The 22618-nt window shown below is 46.3% G+C and overlaps 3 protein-coding genes across 4 annotated transcripts; 1 reads left to right on the forward strand and 2 right to left on the reverse strand.

Moving 5' to 3' along the window:
• Positions 1 to 4791: 4791 nt before the first annotated feature.
• On the forward strand, positions 4792 to 12122 carry LOC125506336 (ketohexokinase-like). Of its 2 annotated transcripts, none has more exons than XM_048671184.1 (12): positions 4792 to 5057; positions 5170 to 5259; positions 5391 to 5468; positions 7128 to 7202; positions 9805 to 9857; positions 10432 to 10582; positions 10840 to 10956; positions 11064 to 11187; positions 11328 to 11413; positions 11534 to 11669; positions 11854 to 11906; positions 12016 to 12122. In XM_048671184.1, exons 1-12 carry the CDS (start codon positions 4917 to 4919, stop codon positions 12097 to 12099), a joined length of 1188 nt encoding a protein of 395 aa, XP_048527141.1. In that variant the 5' UTR covers positions 4792 to 4916; the 3' UTR covers positions 12100 to 12122. The 2 variants fall into 2 exon arrangements, with proteins under 2 accessions (XP_048527141.1, XP_048527137.1); XM_048671180.1 differs by having other exon boundaries at positions 4794 to 5057; positions 11313 to 11413.
• Positions 5478 to 7144, reverse strand: LOC125506380. Its single transcript, XM_048671206.1, has 2 exons — positions 6471 to 7144; positions 5478 to 6247 (listed from the first exon to the last, which is right to left on the reverse strand). Exons 1-2 carry the CDS (start codon positions 6647 to 6649, stop codon positions 6022 to 6024), a joined length of 405 nt encoding a protein of 134 aa, XP_048527163.1. The 5' UTR covers positions 6650 to 7144; the 3' UTR covers positions 5478 to 6021.
• An 814-nt stretch (positions 12123 to 12936) lies between the features above and the next one.
• LOC125506314 lies at positions 12937 to 16091 on the reverse strand. Its single transcript, XM_048671163.1, has 4 exons — positions 15932 to 16091; positions 15121 to 15786; positions 14624 to 14710; positions 12937 to 14517 (listed from the first exon to the last, which is right to left on the reverse strand). The coding sequence occupies exons 2-4, from the start codon at positions 15439 to 15441 to the stop codon at positions 13279 to 13281; spliced, it is 1647 nt and encodes a 548-aa protein (XP_048527120.1). The 5' UTR covers positions 15442 to 15786; positions 15932 to 16091; the 3' UTR covers positions 12937 to 13278.
• Between the last annotated feature and the right edge of the window lie 6527 nt (positions 16092 to 22618).

Raw genomic sequence — 22618 nt, forward strand, 5'->3', positions numbered from 1 at the left:
AAATTCTTCTGCAACACTAGTTGGGAGCTGCTATTCCCCAATGACATACTGATGGCAGCATCGACAACCGTCTCTGACCACTGCCCGCTTCTGCTGGCAAATGCTTCCTCCCCTCCTAGTCAGGCAAGATTCAAATTTGAAGTCTTCTGGCCGTGCTTCCCGCATTTCCAGGAGACCATTGAGAAGGCGTGGAATAGGCCCACTACTCACACATGTGCTTTCAAGACGTTGGCGATCAAGTTACACAGAACAGCAAAAGACCTGAAGCTTCGGAGCAAAACTCTGTTCAGCGACGCCAAGGTGCAGTTCCACATGGTGAACGAGGTGATCCTGCGACTAGATATCGCTCAGGAAAGCAGGGCCCTCTCTGCTGCCGAATTCCAGTTAAGGAAGTCCCTCAAGCTACGGCTGATCGGCCTCGCGGCGGTGGAAAGGGCAAGGAAGCGGCAGCCTCAAGAATCACCTGGCTCAGAGCGGGAGACGCCAGTACAAAATTCTTTCATGCCAAAATCTGCTTGAGGCGGCGCAAGAACTTCATCCACTCCATTCAGCTCGATGGTAACACAGCCACAGCCCACGAAGACAAAGAGAAGATGATCTCGGATCACTTCAATGCGGTTCTGGGCTCTTCAGATTCAAGGGCAACCACTCTCAACTGGGATCAGCTGAACATGCCGTCGGTCTCAAATGCAGGCTTGGATAACCCCTTTTCCGAGGAGGAAGTATGGGAAGAGATCAAGGAAATGCCAAAGGACAGGGCACCAGGACGACAGGACCGGATGGGTTTAATGAAGTGTTCTATAGATCTTGCTGGACAATTATTAAGGCAGTGATGTCCCACAAGTGTAGGGGATCTATTGTAGCTTTTCGGTAAGTAAGAGTGTTGAACCCAACGAGGAGCAGAAGGAAATGATAAGCAGTTTTCAGTAAGGTATTCTCTGCAAGCACTGAAATTATCGGTAACAGATAGTTTTTTGTGATAAGGTAATTTGTAACGAGTAGCAAGTAATAAAAGTAAATAAGGTGCAACAAGGTGGCCCAATCCTTTTTGTAGCAAAGGACAAGTCTGGACAATCTCTTATATGAAGGAAAGCGCTCCCGAGGACACATGGGAATTATCGTCAAGCTAGTTTTCATCACGTTCATATGATTCACGTTCGGTACTTTGATAATTTGATATGTGGGTGGACCGGTGCTTGGGTACTGTCCTTACTTGGACAGGCATCCCATTTATGATTAACCCCCATTGCAAGCATCCGCAACTACAACAGAAGTATTAAGGTAAACCTAACCATAGCATGAAATATATGGATCCAAATCAGCCCCTTACGAAGCAACACATAAACTAGGGTTTAAGCTTCTGTCACTCTAGCAACCCATCATCTACTTATTACTTCCCAATGCCTTCCTCTAGGCCCAAACAATGGTGAAGTGTCATGTAGTCGACGTTCACATGACACCACTAGAGAAATGACAACATACGTCTCATCAAAATATCAAACGAATACCAAATTCACACGACTACTTATAGCAAGACTTTTCACATGTCCTCAAGAACAAACGTAACTACTCACAAAGCATATTCATGTTTATAATCAGAGGGGTATTAATATGCATAATGGATCTGAACATATGATCTTCCACCAAGTAAACCAACTAGCATCAACTACAAGGAGTAATCAACACTACTAGCAACCCATAGGTACCAATCTGAGGTTTGGATACAAAGATTGGATACAAGAGATGAACTAGGGTTTGAGATGAGATGGTGCTGGTGAAGATGTTGATGGAGATTGACCCCCTCCCGATGAGAGGATCGTTGGTGATGATGATGGTGATGATTTCTCCCTCCCGGAGGGAAGTTTCCCCGGCAGAACAGCTCTGCCGGAGCCCTAGATTGGTTCCGCCAAGGTTCCGCCTCGTGGCGGCGGAGTTTCTTCCCCAAAGATTACTTATTATTTTTTCTCAAATGAAAGACCTCATATAGCAAAAGATGGGCATCGAAGGGCCACCAGGGAGCCCACGAGGCAGGGGGCGCGCCCCCCACCCTCGTGGCCAGAGTGTGGGCCCCTCGGGTACTTCTTTCGCCCAATATTTTTTATATATTCTGGAAATAACTTCCGTGAAGTTTCAGGACTTTTGGAACTGTGCAGAATAGGTCTCTAATATTTGCTCCTTTTCCAACCCAGAATCCCAGCTGCCGGCATTCTCCCTCTTCATGTAAACCTTGTAAAATAAGAGAAAATAGGCATAAGTATTGTGACATAATGTCTAATAGGAGCCCATAATGCAATAAATATCGATATAAAAGCATGATGCAAAATAGACGTATCAGGCAGATGTCATGCTTGCTCTCAATCAGTTCTATTGTTGCTCTAGCCAAAACTTCAGCGAGCTTAACTCTGCTCACGTGGCTTTGCTGCCCAAAAAGGATGGTGCTATCAAGATGGCTGATTATCGCCCCATCGGTCTCATTCATTCCATGGCAAAGCTCATTGCAAAAGTAATGTATATCCGCCTGGCGAAGGTCATCCACCTGATTATCTCACCAGCCCAAACAACCTTCATGAAGACAAAATGCATACATGACAGCTTCATGTATATGTTCAGAACAGAGTCCGGTCGTTGCACAGGAAAAGCACGCCGGCAGTGCTGCCGAAGCTTGACATCACCAGGGCTTTTGACAGTATATCCTGGTCCTATGTTCTTGAGCTCTTGCAGCGGTTGGGTTTCAGTTCCAGATGGCAAGACTGGGTGAAGATGCTGCTCTCAACCTCGCACTCTTCCTTCCTGCTCAACGGCCTGGCCGGGCAGCCGGTCTGGCACAAAAAGGGGCTAAGGCGGGGCGATCCCCTTTCTCCACTGCTGTTCATCATTGCCATTGATCCCTTGCACCGGCTGTTGCAAGTTGCTGGAGAGTTAGGACTGCTCCAACCTCTGCCGGGTAGAGAAATAAAATTGAGGGTCAGTCTATATGCAGATGACGCGATCATATTCGCTAACCCGATCAAAGAGGAGATTGAAACACTCATGCAAATTGTGCATTGCTTTGGAGAAGCCTCTGGCCTGAAGATCAACCTTTAGAAGTCCACGGCCACGCCGATCAGATGCTCGGGCATCGATATGGAGCAGGTTCTGCAGAGCTTTGGCGGGCGGCTTGTTCACTTCCCTCTCACATACCTAGGGCTGCCAATCACCATCAAAAGCCTCGGGCTTGTGCACCTGCAGTTTGTTCTGGACAGGATTCGGGCCCGTCTCACCGGGTGGAAAGGAAAGCTGTTGTCCATCGCTGCCAGAAGGGTGCTAGTCAGGGCTGTCCTAAGCTCGCTTCCGACTTTTGCAATCACCGCACTGCGGGTGCCCAAAAAATTTCTGCAGGAGGTGGATAAATCTCGTCGTAAATTCCTCTGGGCACAAGATGAAGAACTGACCGGCGGCAAATGCAAAGTCAATTGGTCCAAGGTTTGCTCGTCCATGGAGTATGGCGGCCTCGGCATCCTCGACCTTACAAAATTCAGCAGGGCCCTGAGATTGAGATGGTTGTGGCATTCATGGGTGAGCCGAGAGCGGCCGTGGGTGGGGATGGAAGTGCCTTGTGATGAGAGCGACAAGGCGGCATTCAGCCCAATGACGATTATCACCATTGGCGCCGGCCGCACGGCTACCTTCTGAGGGTGCGCCTGGGCTAGTGATGGGCCCCTCAAGGTGTCCTTCCCGCGCCTTTTCAATCACTCGAGAAGAAAGAACATGACTGTACAGGCGGCACTGCGCGACAATGCTTGGATCAAGGACTTGGCATATGGCAACGTAAACCCTCTCCTCCGGGAGTTCCTGATCTTAGAGAGATTGATTAGAATTGCCAGAATGAGTATGAGGCTGGGGCAGCCTGACGAAATCAGATGGAAATTCACGACGAACGGGATCTACAGCGCGTCATCAGCATACCAGGCACAGTTTCTTGGATCGGTCCAGGCTCCGTTCAGGAAAACCTTGTGGACGACCTGGGCCCCTGGCCGGCTCAAAACTTTCACCTGGCTGCTGCATCCGGATCGGCTATGGTGCAATGACAGGCTGCAGAGAAGAGGATGGGAAAACCAATACTTCTGCCAACTTTGCCTTCGACATCTTGAAAGTTCGGTTCATTTGTTATGGCACTGCGAGCTGTCTGTGAAGAGCTGGGAGAAGGTGGCCTCATGGTAGGGCTGCCAAACTGTGCAACTAGGTCTCTGGTCCTCCCTTCAATGCTCAACAGAGATCGTGGACACGATCATCAGCAACACCGCGAAGGGAAGCAAGAAGGGCATCACGACCATCATCATGCTCGTGCTTTGGGAAATCTGGTTGGAGCGGCACCACTACACCTTCAGAGGCAAGTGGCGCAAAGGACCGACATATTGGCTGCGATCAGGCGTAACATTGAATTGTGGCGGCAAGCGGGAACCCAGTGTCTAGCACAACCATTCGCAGAGCCACCATCAGGGATCGACTAAGACGTAGCTCTCTCTCTCTCTTTTGGCCAGCTGCGCCTTTTCCTTTCCCTTCTTTTGTTTTTCTTCTCTTGATCCTAGGATCACCTCTCCATGTTTCATTTTCCCGCTTCTACCTGCTTAATACTCCGTATATGAATGCCAGCAATTTGCTGGATCTTTCAAAAAAAAAAAATCACCCCTTCTCTGAACTGAATCTCTAGCAACAGTCGTATTCCAATGGTCCGAACAGGCGAACAGTTGAGATCGCCCACAAGAGAACAAAACACTTTCGCAGGCCTACTCGGCACCAAGCGCAAATCCGACGGAAGCCGGGGCCCACACTCACTTCACTCTCGTCAGCTACCTCCCAAACTCTCTCAACGTCGCAAGTCGATCGCAACCACTCCCGCGGGTCTGGCCGTCGCTGTCCACCCACACCCGCCCACCATGTCGCTCATCCGCTACCTGCCGTCGCCGTACCTTCCCCTCCCCTCCGCCGCGGCCCGCCGCCGTGGATTCCTCCACTCCGCCGCGCCTCCCGGTGCCCGTGCCGCCGCCGTCCATGTCCTCGCCGCGAACCGCGTCGTGGTGCGTCACTGGGCCTCGTACACTAATTAACCTTCTCACTCACAGGCCAATGCTGGTCATGGGGTTTGACGAATCGCTCGTGACTGAGCTTCCTTCCTCTTTGCTTTTGCAGCTGGGGTGCGGGCTGGTGACGCTGGACTACCTCGCCACGGTGGACGCGTACCCGCGGCCCGACGACAAGATCCGCAGCGGGGAGCTGCAGGTACCCTACCCCTTCCGTGCGCGCGGGCGCGGTTGCCTACCTCTCTAGTTCCCCCTCCACGAGCTGGATTTGCGGCAGGGTGTATGCTGTACTACTAGTGTCCATTCCGTGGTGGTTCTTTGTGTGCGCAGATATCGGGAGGCGGGAACGCCGGGAACGCATTGACAGGCGCTGCTCGTCTGGGTCTCAACACCAGGCTCATCTCCAAGGTAGTAAATTCCTCCACCTCGTCTTGTGGCAACACGTTGAATCATTTGACGTTATGGATTTTCCATTGAGATGGCAAGGGCAGACCCCTTATCTGAAAGCGCAAACCCTCCCGCTTATCCATTTCCTTATAGTTTTTTTTAAGGAATTGAACGTTTCTTCACCTGGCGGATCACATAAAATTTAGTCCCTTCGAAATTTTATTTTGCCAATTTTTTCAAACCGTTTGCTCAAACAATTGAAACAAATTCATCACATTTTAAAACAAACATACACAATTCAACACCACACCATAATTCAACGACGAACATAAATAAAATTCATCGGATCCCTCAAACAACTAAAAATAATCATAATTTATGCCAAAAGGCACTGAATGAACAAGTTCATTCAAAAACACATGGTGGACCAAAAACCATTGTAGTTCACATGGGCCTCACGCACTCGGTCGTCACCATCGGCACCATCATTAACGCCGCCGTCACCATCCCCGCCAAAAATTCTCCTTTATTTGGTCGGCCCGGCGTGGCATCAAGAGAGACATTGACCCAAGCTTCACAAAAAAGCTTTGTCTTCCTGGTCTTGTAGTTGCACGACCAACTGCTCTTTTTTTATGTTTGGGTATCCTTGACCCTTCCGCCCCCTTGACCTCCTCCACCCCTCGGCATTTCTCATCATCTCTTGGGTATATGACATTGACATGGCAATGTCATCAAGGCCGAGTGTGTGGCTTACATTCAATTGTTCCATGAAATCGGCTGCATCATCATTCATTTGCTCACTACAAAAGCAATAAGTAACCTAGCAATCAATATCACATCATGCATCATCATTCATTTGCTCACTACAAAAGCAATAAGTAACCTAGCAATCAATATCACATCATGCATCATCATTCATTTGCTCACTACAAAAGCAATAACTTACCTAGCAATCAATATCACATCATGCATCACTCTCTTGAGCAATTGCAAAACAAAACGGAAAACATGGAAAACTTTTACCTTGCAAGCATATCCTCGAGCATGTCGGCCTCGCTCCTAGTTCCGTCTGAATTCGTGCCTTCGTCGGCCGCCGGAGGTGGAGGGGGTGGCAGCGTGGCTGCAGGAGGCCAAGGGCAATGGCAGCCTTCTTCGTCCTGGCCGTCAGGTTGTTCGCCTTCGTCGATGGTCGATAGTCCCATTTGCCGGTCGGCACCGACAAGGGTGGTAGGGTAGTGGCGGCGGAGCGAATGACAACCACCATCGGCGATTGAGAGCTCTTGATAATGTTCTTCCCTTTGCGCCGCCGTTTTGGTCCTTGCGGCGCCCAATTTTCGGTCGGCAGTGGGTCTCTAGCGGAGTTGGGGCTTTCTTCATCGATCATCGAGGCCGGGATGGACGGCGGCAGGGCGAGCGACGGCGGGGGAAGCTGTGGGCGAGCGGGAAGCAGCAGGGTTCGGCCTTATTTTTCCTGAGAACAGTCGTTGCAGGACTAAATTTGAGCAAGTGAGGGGAAGTCTTAGGGAAAAAGTCATACTTGAGGAACTAAACTTTATAAGGTATCTGCTAGATGATGATTAATCTCCTAAACGAAAATTTCCCCCTCAAATATAACTTTTAAGAGATATCTTAGAGATGCCCTATGCTTTACTGAACTTCGCTCAACTTGTGTCTTTTCAGGTGGCCAACGATGAAATAGGAGGAACTGTTATTTTGGAACTCAAGGAAGCTGGGATTGACGTGTCACATGTTATAGTAAGCCTTGAATTACGACTAAACTATTTCATCATGTGCATGCAAGTAATGATATGGTCAGAGCATCTCTAGCCGTTCGGCCCCCAGGGGCTTGAAATAGTGCCGCTTGGGGGCCAACCGGCGGTAAATTCGGCATGGGGGGGCTCGGGTTCCCAGCCGACTCCCCAAGTTCGCCCCCCGGCCGCCGATTTCGGCCCAAATTCGGCGCAAATTAGGCCCAAATTCGGTGTGCTTCAACACAAATTCAACAAAAACTAATTTTTATCACATAGTTCATCACAGAAATCAATACAAATCAAATAGTTCAACGAAGCGAACTCATAATTCAAACACAAATTAAAACTCCTAGTTCAACGAAGCAAACTCATAGTTCATCACACATCGAAGTAGGCGTTGCCCTTGAGCCTCCATAGGTGCTCCACCAGATCGTGCTGCAGTTCTTGATGCACCTGTGGGTTTCGGATCTCCTGACGCATATTGAGGAAGGCAACCCATGATGCCGGTACCTGGTGATCAACTTGGGCAAGAGGACCCTGCCTATAATATGGTTCATTGTCAAACACTGGCTCTTCCTGCTTGCTCTCAATGATCATGTTGTGCAAGATGACACAACAAGTCATCACTTCCCACATTTGATCTTTCGAGTAGGTTAGAGCGGGGTACCGGACAACAGCAAATCGAGATTGGAGCACACCAAATGCCCGCTCGACATCCTTCCTGCAAGCCTCCTGACACTTGGCAAAGTAGGAGTTCTTGCCTCCTGACACAGGGTTTGAGATAGTCTTCATAAATGTGGACCATCTCGGATAGATGCCATCTGCTAGGTAGTATCCCTTGTTGTAGTGGCGCCCATTGACCTCGAAATTCACCGGAGGAGCATGACCTTCAACAAGCTTGGCAAAGACATTCAAGCACTGCAGTACGTTGATGTCATTGTGAGTTCCTGGCATACCAAAGGAGTGCCAAATCCAGAGGTCCTATGTGGCCACTGCCTCAAGTACCACACTGCAAGCTCCTTTGGCGCATTTGTACATCCCTTGCCAAGCAAATGGACAGTTTTTCCATGCCCAATGCATGCAGTCGATGCTTCCAAGCAACCCCAGGAAATCCTCTTGCTGCATTCTGTGCTAGGATCCGATCAGTGTCTTTAGAATTGGGTGATCGCAAGTATTGTGGTCCAAACACTGCCACCACTACCCTGCAGCACTTGTACAAACACTCAATGGTGGTGGACTTGGCCATGCGTCCATAGTCTTCCAGTATATCACCGGGAGCTCCGTATGCAAGCATCCTCATAGCTCTCGTGCACTTCTGGAGTGAGGAGAATCCAACTGTGCTGGTGCAATCCTTCTTGCAAATGAAGTAATTGTCGAACTCCCGGATGGCATTCACAATCCTGAGGAAGAGCCTTCGGCTCATCCGATAACAGTGCCGAAATACTTTCTCGCTGTGCAGTGGAGCGTCGGTGAAGTAGTCGGCGTAGAGCAAGCAGTAGCCCTCCAGTCGATGCCTCTGCTTGCTCTTACGGCGGCCTGGCGCCGAACCACCTCACCGCGGCTTTGCATTGTTCACGAACAGGCCGGCCAGAGCGGCGAGGATCATGAGGTACTCTTCGTCCTGGGTGTCGGCCTCGGCTTCCTCCTCCATCAGCGCTGCGAACGCCTCCTCGTCGTCGGAGACCATTGTCGAACAGGCAAATCGCCGAACACCTGGCGGGCGTGGTGGGTGCGCAGCCGCCGGTATCCCCCGCCTGCGTGGCCGGAGCCCTGGAAAGCTCGCCCAGGAGCGGGATGGAGGCTGCCGCGGCGAAACCCTTTCTTTCCGACGGCGAAATGGCCTTCCTAGCGGTGGAGCAGTGGATGTGGCAGGTGGGCGGCGCCGAGATCGGCACGGCAGCGAAAGGGGAAGTGGCGTCCTACGGCGCGCGGGGTCGAATCTGGGCGGGGAAAAGGCGTTTCTCACCTGACAGTGATGGCCCACGCGCCACTTTTCCTTCCGCCGGAGCCCCCAAGTGCCCCCCGGTGCGCTGGGTTCGGCCTAGGATCGGCGGGCCAAAAAATGGGCCTCCTGTCCTGGGGGGGGGGGGGGGGGGCTGGGTTTTTTTTTTAGCACCCGGGGGGAAAAAATGGCGTCCTGGGGGGGGGGGGGGGGGGGGCGAGTGGAGATGCTCTCATAGGCAAGACACAACACTTCCTAACTGTTTCCCTAAAGTAGACATTCAGATTTGTAGCATTCTGTTTTCGGGGCTCATATATTTGTTTCTGCCACCAGGAGGATAGCAGCATCCCTTTCAGACAGTACCACTGAAATTATGGCCACTACCCAAGAATAAATAATACTCTTTTCTAGCGGATATGTCTAATACTTAAGGTGGATGGTACTAATTCTCTAGAAAAAGAAGTTACACGACCACACAATTTGTTGTGTTCAAGAAATAAAAATACATGTCGTCAATTAAACCACCCATTTTGACCATGATATGTCTTCTACAGAGTCAAAGCATTAATAGATGAGAGATGCATGTGAAATCTACATTGAAATATCAGACTGGACTTCCCTTCGATTTTTTATGTCTCATATTCTCTGTCATTCTGCTTTGCAGATCTCTGATGGTGGAAACACAACATTTGTTTATGTCATTATTGATAAGAAAACGTGAGAATATATCTTTTCTTCATCATCATTATTTAAAGGCAGCTAGTGTTTAGTTTCATGTAGTCATAACTAGGTGAGTGAAGCAGTCAACACAGCTGAATGTAGATTTGCTGGTCATCTTGTCCACTCTGCCAGTACATGTAGATAAATTTCCCAAAATAAAGTTTCCTATTTATCTGAATGCAATCTGCAGACCTTGTCATATGAACATCTTTTTCGAATATTCCTTTCTTGTTACTTCGACATGAATTCTTTTGACAACATAACATAAAATCGCTACTAAAAGGCCTCCACGGTGTTCATTCTGGATATTGCACGTTAGATCTGATATACAATTTAGAACAAACATAGGAACAAAGGACAATTATTTTTCTACACATAACCATTTTGTCATTTGCTGTCCACTTTCGTTGTTTTACTGGTTCCTGAATCAGTTTCTACATGACTGAAACTGTTAACCTTGTTTAAGAATAGGATTATGGTACACTGCTCTTATTCAACTTTTGCACTTTACTTTTATGGCATCATAAACGAATTATCATACGTATACTTATAAAACTCTTTGCATTTGTAGGAAAACCCGAACATGTATAATCACGTCAGGCTACCCTCCAATGGTTCCTGGTGACATATCAATGTCAAATTTGTCAGCTGCACTACAAGATGTAAACTTGCTATACCTAGACGGATATTCACATGAAATGGCACTATCTGTTGGTAAGCAGGTAGGTTTATTTTTTCGAGTTGTTGCAGTATTAATTCACTGACACGTACATCATATATGTTTTTGTTTTCCCACTTTGTATGTGTTGTTCAATCTTCAAAAGTCCAGGTGTATCCTTAGTGGCAAACTAATTCTTTTCCTTCTTGTTATTTAGAAGATTTAAATATAATTTCTGTATATAACTAGTATACTACAGTGACACTAGATAAAACCTGCAAGATAAATATATCCCAGTTGAGTGTGTTGCATGATGCACAGGCTGATCTGATGAAGATTCCAATACTGGTTGATGCGGAGCCAGAAAGAACAAAGACAGAACTGGAGCATCTGCTCGGCCTATCGAGTTACATTGTCTGCTCGGGTAAATTTCCAGAGGTATCGTGAGGCCATGACACATTTTAGCAGAAGTGAATATTCCTTGTATGGTACACCTTTCATTACTTCATTCACACACTAATTTCAGTGACGTCTTCTTTTTAAAGAAATGGACATCAATTTCATGCATTCCCTCAGCACTACTAGAGATCCTTGTGCAATATCCCCGTGCGAGATTCATCATTGCAACCCTTGGAGAAAACGGGTGCATGATGCTTGAGAGGATCGAAGGTGATCAGTTTTAAAACTTTTGGTCTTGTCCTGATAAGAATAGCACCAGCAAGGATCAACATGATGTGTAATTGTGGCCTTCCATTTTATTTTATTTTCTGGTCATCCGGTACCTTCCTGAACAGATGATTCTGGAATAGATGCGGTAGATATTGGGAATGTTGCTGAGTCCTTAAGGCTTAAAGTGCATAAAGATGACAGTCTGCCAACTTGTGTATCATCCAAGGTATGAAAAAATTGACAATGTTTCTGGTCCTCACAGCCATTTAATCATGTCGGGTCACCGAAATTACTGAAGAAACTGACATCTGTAAGGATTTTACCGTTTTGAAATTTATCATTCTAGTTCATGAGACTCTCTGGAAGAGGGCATGGGACTATACACGGAAGATTGCTCATAGGAACAGCAGAAAAAATCCCCGCTCCAGAGCTTGTTGACACCACCGGTTGTGGCGATGCGTTCATAGGAGCAGTGCTCTACGGTGAGGCATATCAACTTCTTCCTTCCTTATTCATGATATTATCTTTCGCGTATAGGAAGAAGATTGCTATGAATAAGCCAGTAGGCGTACTGATTTCTCGCTGGCATAAGTTGAGGCCAGTTATTTTTGCTTTCAAATAGATAGATGGTGATTGTCGAAATTTCCCCCTGTTGATTCTACACAGGGCTGTGCACAGAGATGGCTCCGGAAAAGATGCTGCCTTTTGCCTGTCAAGTGGTAAAACAGTGCTCAATCTGCTAATGCCACGAAAGAAGTGGCTTTATTCCGACTGAGATGTACACTGAGAGCCTGCTTGGTTTGGTTTGGTTTGCTGTTGGTGTGGCAGGCAGGCATCAAATGCAGAGCGATCGGCGCGCGCACCGGCCTACCGTGGCGATCTGATGCCCGCTTGTCCAAGTACTTGCGTTAGGCACCCTGAAAGAATTGTGTGGAGAAAAAGGAACGGCTTGGAGAGGATGCACCATGGGAGTGGACTGAAACATGCATGCTATATGGTGCGGTACAAGTGTCATCGTAAAGAGCTCGCGTGTCGATGCCATATATGTGTGTTTGGTTGAATAAAATCCGTCCGTGATGTGGGAATTTCCTGATTTGTTAGTTCAAACAAGGCCCAAAATTTATGCAGCACATATGTGAAATTCTTGTGCTCTAGCCAAGAATTTGGCCACTTTCTGACACGACTTCATAGATACCCAGTAATCCTCACCCCTGCTTTCAGTCCTCGGTTTCACACCAACAATTCCACCTTGTCCCTTCTGTAAAAAAAAGTCGAGAGAATTTGGCCACTATATCCTAAAACTTTCATTTTCATAGAAGAGAAGCAGGGTATCAATTACAAGAATCGTACGCAAACATGCGAACAATAGCACCGCAATTCACCCACACCTACACCACGCTAAGTAGGCTAACCCCTCACAAATCGGTCACCACCTGAAGCTCCAGCATGTTCCCAGTCGTCCCAACCCGGGACAGATCGTTACATGTTGCCCTTGACGATCAGTAGGCATCGTATAACAGACTAGTGAATTTTTAGCACTAGTTATTCTGCACCTAGTTAAGAACCAGGAACACAATAACCAGGGAATCAAACCCTCTCCCTAGTAGCTGGAGAGTAGTCCCTAGTGATTTTTTACAGAATAACTAGTGAATAACCAGTCTAGGGAATACTCTACAGCTAAGAATCTTCATGAGGCACTCTTTTCTCCTAATAATACTATCAAGCATGCATAATCAAATGCCTCACATGTACCACAAACAGGCGTTTTTGGCGCTAGAATAGTATATGGCCCATAGAAATATGAGCAATAGCTAGGTAGTGGAAATTTTGCTCTTCTATTACAGTGACAAAGATTACTAGCATCTAAGGCCTCCTAATAAAAAAGGCCCGTATGACTGACAGGTTAAACACCAACCCATCTAAGAAAATATCTCCACCACACAACCTAGTTAATTACTGTACAAGGAACATCTTCACCTCTCGTGTCAAGGAAACCCTACGGACCAGCTACTAGTAACATAAACGGTTTTATTGTCCACGAAGCCCACCAAATGCTAAAGACGGGACAGCCTCTGACTCTGAGAGTGCTGCTTAAGCCCAGTCGTCGAGTTCAAAGTCAAATATAAGGCCTGTAGAATCCAATCCGGAAGAGTCCCTCTGATGAGCAGCTTCTAACAATAATTCATCTGCAGGGGGGCTTAGAAAACCATCAAGATGAGCTTCATCTGGACTAAGATTGCCACCATAATTCAGAGGATGCAAAGTTTGCTTAGGAGCATTTGTCTGGGTACCACCACCTGTTGTATGAATGGGCAAGCCATGCCCACTAGAAGTCATCAGGTTTACGGCTGATGCAACAGACTTGGTGTGAAGGCCCTCCTCCCCTTGGTTTGCACCGGCATCCAGAGGTTGGGGGGAAGTCCTCACAGGCTGCTGGGACCGTGAAGTACTGGTATTGTAAGCAGAATCGTCTAATACTCCCAGATCCGATGCCACACTAGCAAGTATGTCTTGCCAGCTTTGTGTGGAAACATCGATTACTGGTTCTGGCAGGAATTGTCTGCTCTCATTCATAAGCGAGGTGCACCGGGAAAGTTGAGATCCTACGCCATGCACTACATTTGAGGCAGCCTGTGAAGATGGTGCCAGCTGACCTTGTTGCCCCTGAGATGCTATTGGCGCACTGAGAGATCTCTGAGGGGCACTTTTCTTGACAGTACCACTGAAAGGATTGGTTCTTTGTATAGGTTGAACTTGCTGAGATACATGGGTAGTATTAGTTCCTGGTATAGCTTGAACTGGCTGTGATACATGTGGCAATGCATTGTTCATAAGGGACGGGGTACTGATTGGAGCACTAGAACCAAATTGGTCAGCATTTCGGATTGTGTGACCTGGAGAAGCTGTCCCTACTCTTTTGAAGTTTCCACGTGAATGAATGTTTTGAGCAGTGTGGACATTGTTTGTACTTCTCCCCGCTTTTGTCGCAAGGGATGCTCTTGGTGTACTGATAGTCCGTCCTACATTCAGTGAGACTCTAACTGAAGTGTGTCTTTGTTGGTTTTGGCTCATAACATGCAGAAGAGGACTTCTGTTTGCAAAAGACGAGACTTGACACTGTATATCCTTCTTAATGGATGGTGCCATTGTTGGGTAGATGACATTCTGGCATTGTTCTGGACGAGATGCTGGAAGACTTTTAGACTTGAATGCTTGCCGCAGCTGTTTCCACTTTGATTCCTTATCCGTAGCATGACAATGATCATTAAGCTGGATACCTTTACCCCAATAATTACATGGAGCTGGGGCATCACATACAAAACAGTGACACTGCATTTAAGAAGTAACAATGAAATGGCATAAAAAATGTACATTCTCTAATGATACTCAACTAGTGTTCACCAACAGCATCATGTAGTTAACACTTGTTACTTACCATGCTACAATGCTTCACGTGAGAAGTAGCGCTGAAGGGCAAGTTAGAACATAGATGGCGTGAATGAGGGAAGTCCCTGCACGCTACCTGCAAAAAAATGAGAACTTGTTAAGGTTAAACATCAAAGGAATGCTACTGAAGCCTGCCTACAGGTAAACTGTAGCTTCTATGGAAAGCCCTAAATTATCTTTTGTTCAATTTAACATGAATTAAAAACCACAAATATATTCATAAGCAATAAAGTCAGGTAGACATGAATTTAATATGTGTCATTAACCACATTCATAGAAATTACTAAATTAATGCAAGCTCTCTAAACAATATCCGTGACTCGATCCAAAGTCACAGATATACATCCAACGAAATCAGCACAAGATGGTCATGCATAGTAGTACGAAGCATTTCATCTCCATACACAGTGTCAAACATAACAAGGTACTGCTTATATGGTATGAACAAAATGCATTGCTGTGGATGAAATGGAAGGAAACAAATACCGGTCCTTTCTCCCCGACTATCTGCAATTCATCGGAGCTGCTATCTCCCACACTCCCCTTGTCCTCCCCGATGGTAATCGCCTTCTCAGGGTCACCATCTAGAACCACACAATCATCGTCATCCTCATCATCACCACCACCAGGGTTGGCCTTCTTCTGTGGCGGCGAGAACTCACCCATCACCACGAGATCAAAGAAATCGTCCCCATTTGGCCCATCATCATTCAAAAGCTTCCCAACCCAGTCGTCAACTGGCTTCCTGGGCATGGGAACGTCCTCCTCGTCGGAGCTGATCTCCACAAAATCCACGACCGACCCCATCCAGCCCCCCGAACCCTAACACGGCCGCGCCCCGGGGTTGGGGCCAGATTGCCCAGATTGGCAAGAACTTGGAGGACCTCCGAGGAACCAAGAAACCCTCGCGAAGACAATGATACTAGGCGGGGAAAGGGGAGCCCAAGATGTCGTCGGCCAGCATGGATCCGGAACCAAATATGGCTCCCAAGAAACGCCTCTAGGAGAAGGTCTAACTCGCCAGAAGGAAATCTATGGATTCTTGGCTCGGTCGGCGGTCGCCGCCGCCGCACTCAACGGTTCTGCCGCTGGAAAAGGTCCGGAATTTCGGCCGCGATTGGGGGTGAGGAAAGCGCCTGGAAGAAGGAGAACCTGGAGATAAAGCGCAGAAAATTAGAGCAGGGAAGATCGGGAGAGCATGCCCGGCCAAGAACTAGAAATGGTTCGATGGGTCGACTAGCGTAGCAGAAACACGCAGGAAATAAAAGGGGAAGGAGGGGAGAGAGGAGTGCGCAACCTGAAGCAGTGCTCCCCTGGATGGAGAAGAGAAGAGAGGAAGAAGAGGGCAGGGCAGGGCAGAGCAGGCCAAGCTTAACTGCTTCTTGTATAGGAAATCTCCCGAGGGATTTCGCTTTTATTTCCGCGCTATGTTTTTCCCTTTCATTTATAACATAGGAGTAACAAACATCATATTGTCGATATTCCTATGTGCCGAAGCTTTCGCAAAAAGGATGGGCGATGAGGTCATGTCGTGGGAGGGCGACTTAACAGGTTAATGGTTGTATTGTACAGCTCACCGGGTTGGCAACGACTTGGCTTGACTTGATGCATATCGAACGACCCGCTGCTGGTCCAAGGACCGGTTAATTTTTCAGGATTCTAAAAACTTCTCACATGATTTGCTTACCATAGAATCTGCCATCCAGTTTTTTTTTAAGATTGTAGTTTTAGATTGTGGGTTGAGTTGTGTGCTTAAATGTTCGTACTGCTCTTAGGCAGAAATTGTTTGCCGAATTGCTAACATTTTGTTGTTTTGAACAGTTTCTTGTTGAATATGAACACACTAGCAATTTACGAATATCATAAAGTGCTAAAATATTACAACTAGAATGGTTTTAAAGTTTTGTTCATTACAAAATAGCCTCACGTGTTGAAGTCATGGTACTACAAATAGAAAGAATAATCTCAAGATACGAGATTAGGAGCAATAGCCTCACGTATTGCCGCCATGATACCATCATTTTCTGATGGTAGAGCGTTGGCTCCTTTAAGCGGTAATGGAGGAGATGCGTATATGCAACTTGCTATAACGAATCCAATTATGAAGACATTTGCATGCAATGACAATCATCTTTTGGATCTCCACTTTATACTGTGGTATGCCTATGAGAATTCACCATTTCATCTTCGGAACACCAAATGTGTTTCTGATGACATTTTACAAAGAAGAATGAAGATGATTGAATGTCTCATGTCTCACCACCGAAGGATGTTGTTGAAAATCTGATACATGGTATATTGTCCTTTGTATGTTGCTACCTGTTTGGGTATCCGGAGTTCATAAAGTAATATTTATCTGCAGTAGGAGACATTAAAAGACATAAAAAATTTACAACATACCACTTTACATAAAAGATACTACCCTGGGGGGCTGTGAAAAAATAGTATAGCGAACTATAGCATCGCTCCACACACGTGTGTCATGAACAAATCAGGGCCATTCAGAAACAACAAACGTGAATATCATATCGAAATCACGCACAGCCATAACATTTACACTTGTGTAACTTTTTCTATTCCTGTGTTGGGGCTCCAACTCCTTGGGCACAACCACTTCAACGTATGTTTCAGCTATGGCTGCAATAGCATGTTGAAAATGAGACCAAAACTTTGTTTTATTAAATATTGTGTGAGGTTCAAAGAAAGTTGGATCAATTGGTCTAATGTAATCACGGTCACGCGGTCTACACTCTCCAAAATCTTATGGAATTTTTTGTTACTGACATAACGACTATATGCAAACTCAACTGCGACATTATCAGTGATGTGACATGTACCCGCGGTCTAAAAAACTGTATTAGTGCTTATTTGGATGACATGTTGCAAGTTAACTTAAGCCAACACTTCTCAACTAACAGATAATGCTATGTGTGAAACACCAGCCTTCTCATTTTGAACATAGCGTAAAAACATTTTTGGATCTTGCTCGTTCTCTTCTACATATTGGAGGCATATACCAAGGTGTAACTTTCTTGGTGCATACGACAATCTCATACTTGACGACGCCACATCCATAGCAAAATGCAACCATGGTCTTCCATAGGGATGGATTTGTAGACATGATCAAGAATATTTGGGAGAGGCCCGCTGTTGGTCGTACACATATTCAGAGATGGAACTTTAAAATAAGGGCCATGAGGCAACACCTCTCTGGATGGGCAAAACATACCAACAGGATTTATAAAAAAGAAAAACAACGGCTCTCTACCATTATTGATGACCTCGACAAAATTGCAGAGACGCGCATCTTATCTTAACAAGAGATTGAATTAAAAAATCAATCTAATGAGAAGATTGCCCGTCTTCTGCGAGAAGAGGAGATCAAATACTACCAGAGATCCAAAGCCGATTTCATTTTGATGGGTGATAGTAATACAAGATACTTCCAATTGGTCGCTAATGGGCGGCATAGGAAGAAATGTATTTATAGTCTCCAACAAGATGAGGGGCGGATCGAAGGTCAAGAGGAGCTCAAAAAGTATATCACCAAATACTACAAATCTTTGTTCGGAGCGCCGGCTGAAGGGAATTTCTCCCTCGACGAGACCCGAACAGATGACATTCCACAAGTCACGACAGAAGAAAACGATATCCTGACGGCACCATTCTCGGAAGAGGAGGTGAAAGCTGTGGTGTTCCAAATAGAACATAACAAAGCTCCAGGCCCAGATGGTTTCCCCGCATAATTCTATCAGAATTTCTGGGATATCATCAAGGCTGACCTTATGGAGTTGTTCAATTGTCTTCATGCCGACCGACTTGAGCTATTTAGGCTTAATTTTGGCGAGATTGTCTTGTTGCCAAAGATTAAGGAGGCTGAACGGATCCAGCAGTTCAGACCCATATGCCTCCTTAATGTCAGTTTCAAGATTTTCACCAAAGTGGCTACGAATCGGCTTAACTCGGTAGCTAACAATGTTGTTCGACCATCTCAAACGGCTTTCATGCAAGGAAGGAATATACTTGATGGCGTAGTAATCCTGCATGAGACCGTCCACGAGATGCATCGGAAAAACCTAAGTGGAGTAGTATTCAAAATTGACTTTGAAAAAGCCTATGACAAGGTCAAATGGTCTTTTCTCCAACAGGCCCTAAGGATGAAAGGTTTCTCTGGAAAATGGTGCTAGTGGATCCAAAATTTTGTAGCTGGAGGTAGTGTGGCCATCAAAGTCAATGATGATGTAGGTCATTACTTCCAGACAAAAAAAGGACTACAACAGGGTGACCCCATGTCCCCAATGTTATTTAACATTGTGGCTGACATGTTGGCTATTCTGATTGAGCGCGCCAAGCAAGACGGGCAAATTGCTGGGGTAGTGCCACACCTTGTGGATGGTGGCCTCTCTGTTCTGCAATATGCTGATGACACAATACTTTTTATGGAACATGACCTGGACAAGGCTCGAAACATGAAACTCCTGTTGTCAGCGTTTGAGCAAATGTCAGGTCTTAAAATTAACTTCCATAAAAGCGAAGTGTTCTGCTTTGGAGAAGCCGTGGAGGCAGCGGCCGATTATGCGGACCTGTTTGGTTACGCACTTGGCCAATTCCCGATCAAATATCTGGGAATACCTATTCATTATCGACGTCTCACCATTGCGGACTGGAATCATGTAGAGGAGCGGCTAGAGAAACGGTTGAGCAGTTGGAAAGGCAAGTTGCTCTCAGTTGGAGGACGACTGGTTTTGATAAACTCTGTCCTCACAAATATGGTTCCCTATATGCTTTCTTTCTTCCAACTCCCAAAAGGGGTCTTGCAAAGATTGGACTATTTTAGGTCTAGATTCTTTTGGCAAGGAGATGGTGAAAATAAAAAATACCGGCTGACCAAATGGAGCGTGGTTTGTAGGCTGAAAGACCAAGGTGGCCTTGGAATTCATGACCTGCAGGTCAAGAATGAGGCCCTACTTAGTAAATGGTTGTTCAAACTTCTTACTGAGGATGGTGTTTGGCAAACCATGCTGCGCAACAAGTATCTAGGCCAAAAGGCGGTGTCTCAGACATATTGGAAACCTGGCGACTCACACTTTTGGGCTGGCCTAATGGCGGCAAAGAAACAACTCTTTCGCTTTGGGTCTTTCGCGATAAAGGACGGGTCAGAGATTCGTTTCTGGGAAGACATCTGGCTAGGCAATGCCAGTCTCCGAGAACAATATCCAGCCTTGTACAACATTGCTCGCGATAAGAACAATACTATTGCGCAGGTGCTCAGCTCATCCCCGCCGAATATTTCATTCAAGCGGGATTTGGTTGGCGCCCGACTTATGTCATGGCATAATCTCTTATCCCTTCTGGATCTGATTAACCTGACGCAAGGCCGTGATGTGTTTCGCTGGAACCTTACTACATCAGGGTCTTTCATGGTAGACTCTATGTATCGTGCGCTCACGCATTCTGAGGTACCGGAGAGCAATAACAAGAAAATCTGGAAGGCAAAGATTCCACTAAAAGTTAAAATATTCATGTGGTATCTTCGTAGAGGTGTTGTGCTAACCAAAGACAACCTTGCACGACGCAACTGGCCAGGAAGTAAGAAGTGTTGTTTTTGTACTCTTGACGAGACAATCAAACACCTCTTTTTTCAATGCAAGTTTGCACGTTCTACGTGGTCAGTCATCCAAATAGCGTCAAATTTGTATCCACCCACAAGTGTTGCCAATATTTTTGGTCATTGGTTGGACGGTATTTTAAATAGATTAAAAACGCTAATAAGGGTGGGAGCGTACGCCTTACTATGGTCGCTTTGGCTATGTAGAAACGATTTGGTTTTTAATGACAAAATTGCTTCCCCTCTGCAGGTTATTTTCCGTTATACGCACTCGCTTCGTATGTGGTCTATGCTACAACATGCGGAGTACCAACCGCTATTCCAGGCGGTGTGTACGCGATTAGAGCAGGTGGCTATGGAGGTTTTTACCCAACATGGGTGGCAGCATAATCTCCGGATCGGTCCACCAACCGTTTCGACATAGGCATAGTGTCGGTCTATAGGACTCTACTGTTGCCGAATTGTCGGGTTTTTTTTCTTGTCAGATTTTTGATGTTTGGTTGTGTGCATCCTAGTTATGCAGAGGCCGGATGGTACTCTAAGTGCTTTGTATCGCTTGATGCTACATTTTGAGATAATAAAAACGCCCTTTATCGAAACAAAACTTCTTTTCTTCTTGTTTTTTAAATATCCATCTCCCACAACAACATAACACATGAGATGGGTAAGAAGATACAACACAATTCATAGCAAATAATTCAACAACATAACATAGTTCACAACATTACAATATGAGAACAAATAGCTTGTTCAAAGCAAACATCATAGTTCACAACAGTACAAGTTGAAAGCAAATAGTTTGGTTCATAGCATTTAGAACATATGTGTTCTACTTATTGTTGAGCTCACATCATATTTAGCCATCCAAGCCTCGCATGAGGTTCATGAGCCGTGAAGGAGGAGAAAACATCATGATAGTTCTTTTTAGGAAAATATTTACAGCATAGAAATGCTCATCACTTCTTGGTTTGGCACCATCCACATCCACTGTGGCCATCATGTCTTGAATCTATTGTGTTTTTAGATCCACAATCTCTTTTGCACTCTCCTATGCGTCCCCTCTCGTCCTTTGCATCAAAGGTGGGCATCATGTGCACAAAAGAGTCTCATTTTTTTAGCATTTTCACTTGCCCACTTTTCATTCATCTTAGGATTTGGTGAATAAGGGCATGCCTTCTTCTTACCACTCCTTGCTCGATTGACAAGAGGGGTAACTTGGTCTTCCTAACTTTCACAACAAGAATTCACCTCCGGATTAATTCAAGAGGGATTACCTTGATATGTGGGAGTTTGCATCCTTGCGAGCTCATTTGTGACACAATTTAGATACATTAAAACTAAGCACCCTCCCAGCCCTCTCAGGCCATCAGCATTTCTATCCGTTGGATCATCTCTTTTAGACTTTTCTGGCCGTTCGATTCACTCTTAATCGTGCCCAAATCACACGTACAGGTTTCCTGACGAACGCTAACCTTCTCGGGCCGCTGCTCCGGCGGTTTTTTGGGTGCCTGAGATTCAATTGGGCCTACTGGGCCTGCTCGCTAGTCTGGTCTCTTTCGCTCGCGTGGCGGCTCTTCCCATGGACGACCGAGCTAGGTCGCGAACGATGCGGGAGCGACGGCCATGGCGATCCTGGTGGCTGGGCATGAATCCTACAGCCTACTACGACGCAGCCCTCCCTGCATCGTCGCCTATCACAGCCTCAAGCAATGGTGCACCTCCCTCTTTCTTGATCTCTAGCAGACTAGCAGCAATGTCCACCGCTAAGCGCTAGCTTTCCAGGTAGCAGCACCCCCCCTCGGTCATTTTGCTTACCACGACAACATGTCCCCCGTCTACCTGAGTGCTCAGATCCGGAATGTGGAACGCCACCGCCGCTATCATCCAGGGCCGTATGTTGCCGCCACTGGCCTTGTGGCTCTGGATCAAGGGGATTTGGGCTGGATCAAGAGGATTAGAGTTGGGCGTTTATCTATGCATCATGACACCCTCCTCCTCTAGACGTTGCCGTCAAATCCCCTCCTCCCAAGGTAACCAGTCAATCACCTTCATACAACTTTGCAAACTTTTTTTATCTCTGTCTTCCACTCACCCCCGTACGATATTTCATCCAATCTGCGATTTCTCTCTGTTCTGGTGGAGCCAGTTGCAGGTCAAAACGTTGTGCTATGAGGAGGTAAAGGAAATATTTATGGAGGAACTTAATGTTCAGGTATTGGTAGTTCTTTCTAATAATTTTTCTATGGTGTCATTTGATTAATATAGGTAATTGGTTGTTGCAAAATATAATTACGGTTTGCTCTTTTCAACTTTAGTGATATCATGCCATCATCCTCATAGGTGTGTTCTGCACGTCATGTTCTTTGTAGCTTTCTT

The sequence above is a fragment of the Triticum urartu genome, chromosome 1 (assembly GCF_003073215.2).
Source record: "Triticum urartu cultivar G1812 chromosome 1, Tu2.1, whole genome shotgun sequence".
In the NCBI taxonomy this organism is placed as follows: Eukaryota; Viridiplantae; Streptophyta; class Magnoliopsida; order Poales; family Poaceae; genus Triticum; species Triticum urartu.

Bases quoted from the DNA above. Each gene is read 5' to 3' on its own strand.
- LOC125506336 (XM_048671180.1), top strand. From the start codon at position 4,917: ATGTCGCTCATCCGCTACCTGCCGTCGCCGTACCTTCCCCTCCCCTCC. The intron at 10,957-11,063 runs GTATCGTGAGGC...TTCTTTTTAAAG, and splicing joins GCTCGGGTAAATTTCCAGAG to AAATGGACATCAATTTCATG. The intron at 11,414-11,533 runs GTATGAAAAAAT...TTATCATTCTAG, and splicing joins CAACTTGTGTATCATCCAAG to TTCATGAGACTCTCTGGAAG.
- LOC125506380 (XM_048671206.1), bottom strand. From the start codon at position 6,649: ATGGGACTATCGACCATCGACGAAGGCGAACAACCTGACGGCCAGGAC. The intron at 6,248-6,470 runs GTAAAAGTTTTC...TTGCTTTTGTAG, and splicing joins CTCGAGGATATGCTTGCAAG to TGAGCAAATGAATGATGATG.
- LOC125506314 (XM_048671163.1), bottom strand. From the start codon at position 15,441: ATGGGGTCGGTCGTGGATTTTGTGGAGATCAGCTCCGACGAGGAGGAC. The intron at 14,711-15,120 runs GTATTTGTTTCC...ATTTTTTTGCAG, and splicing joins TAGTCGGGGAGAAAGGACCG to GTAGCGTGCAGGGACTTCCC. The intron at 14,518-14,623 runs GTAAGTAACAAG...TCTTAAATGCAG, and splicing joins ACGTGAAGCATTGTAGCATG to TGTCACTGTTTTGTATGTGA.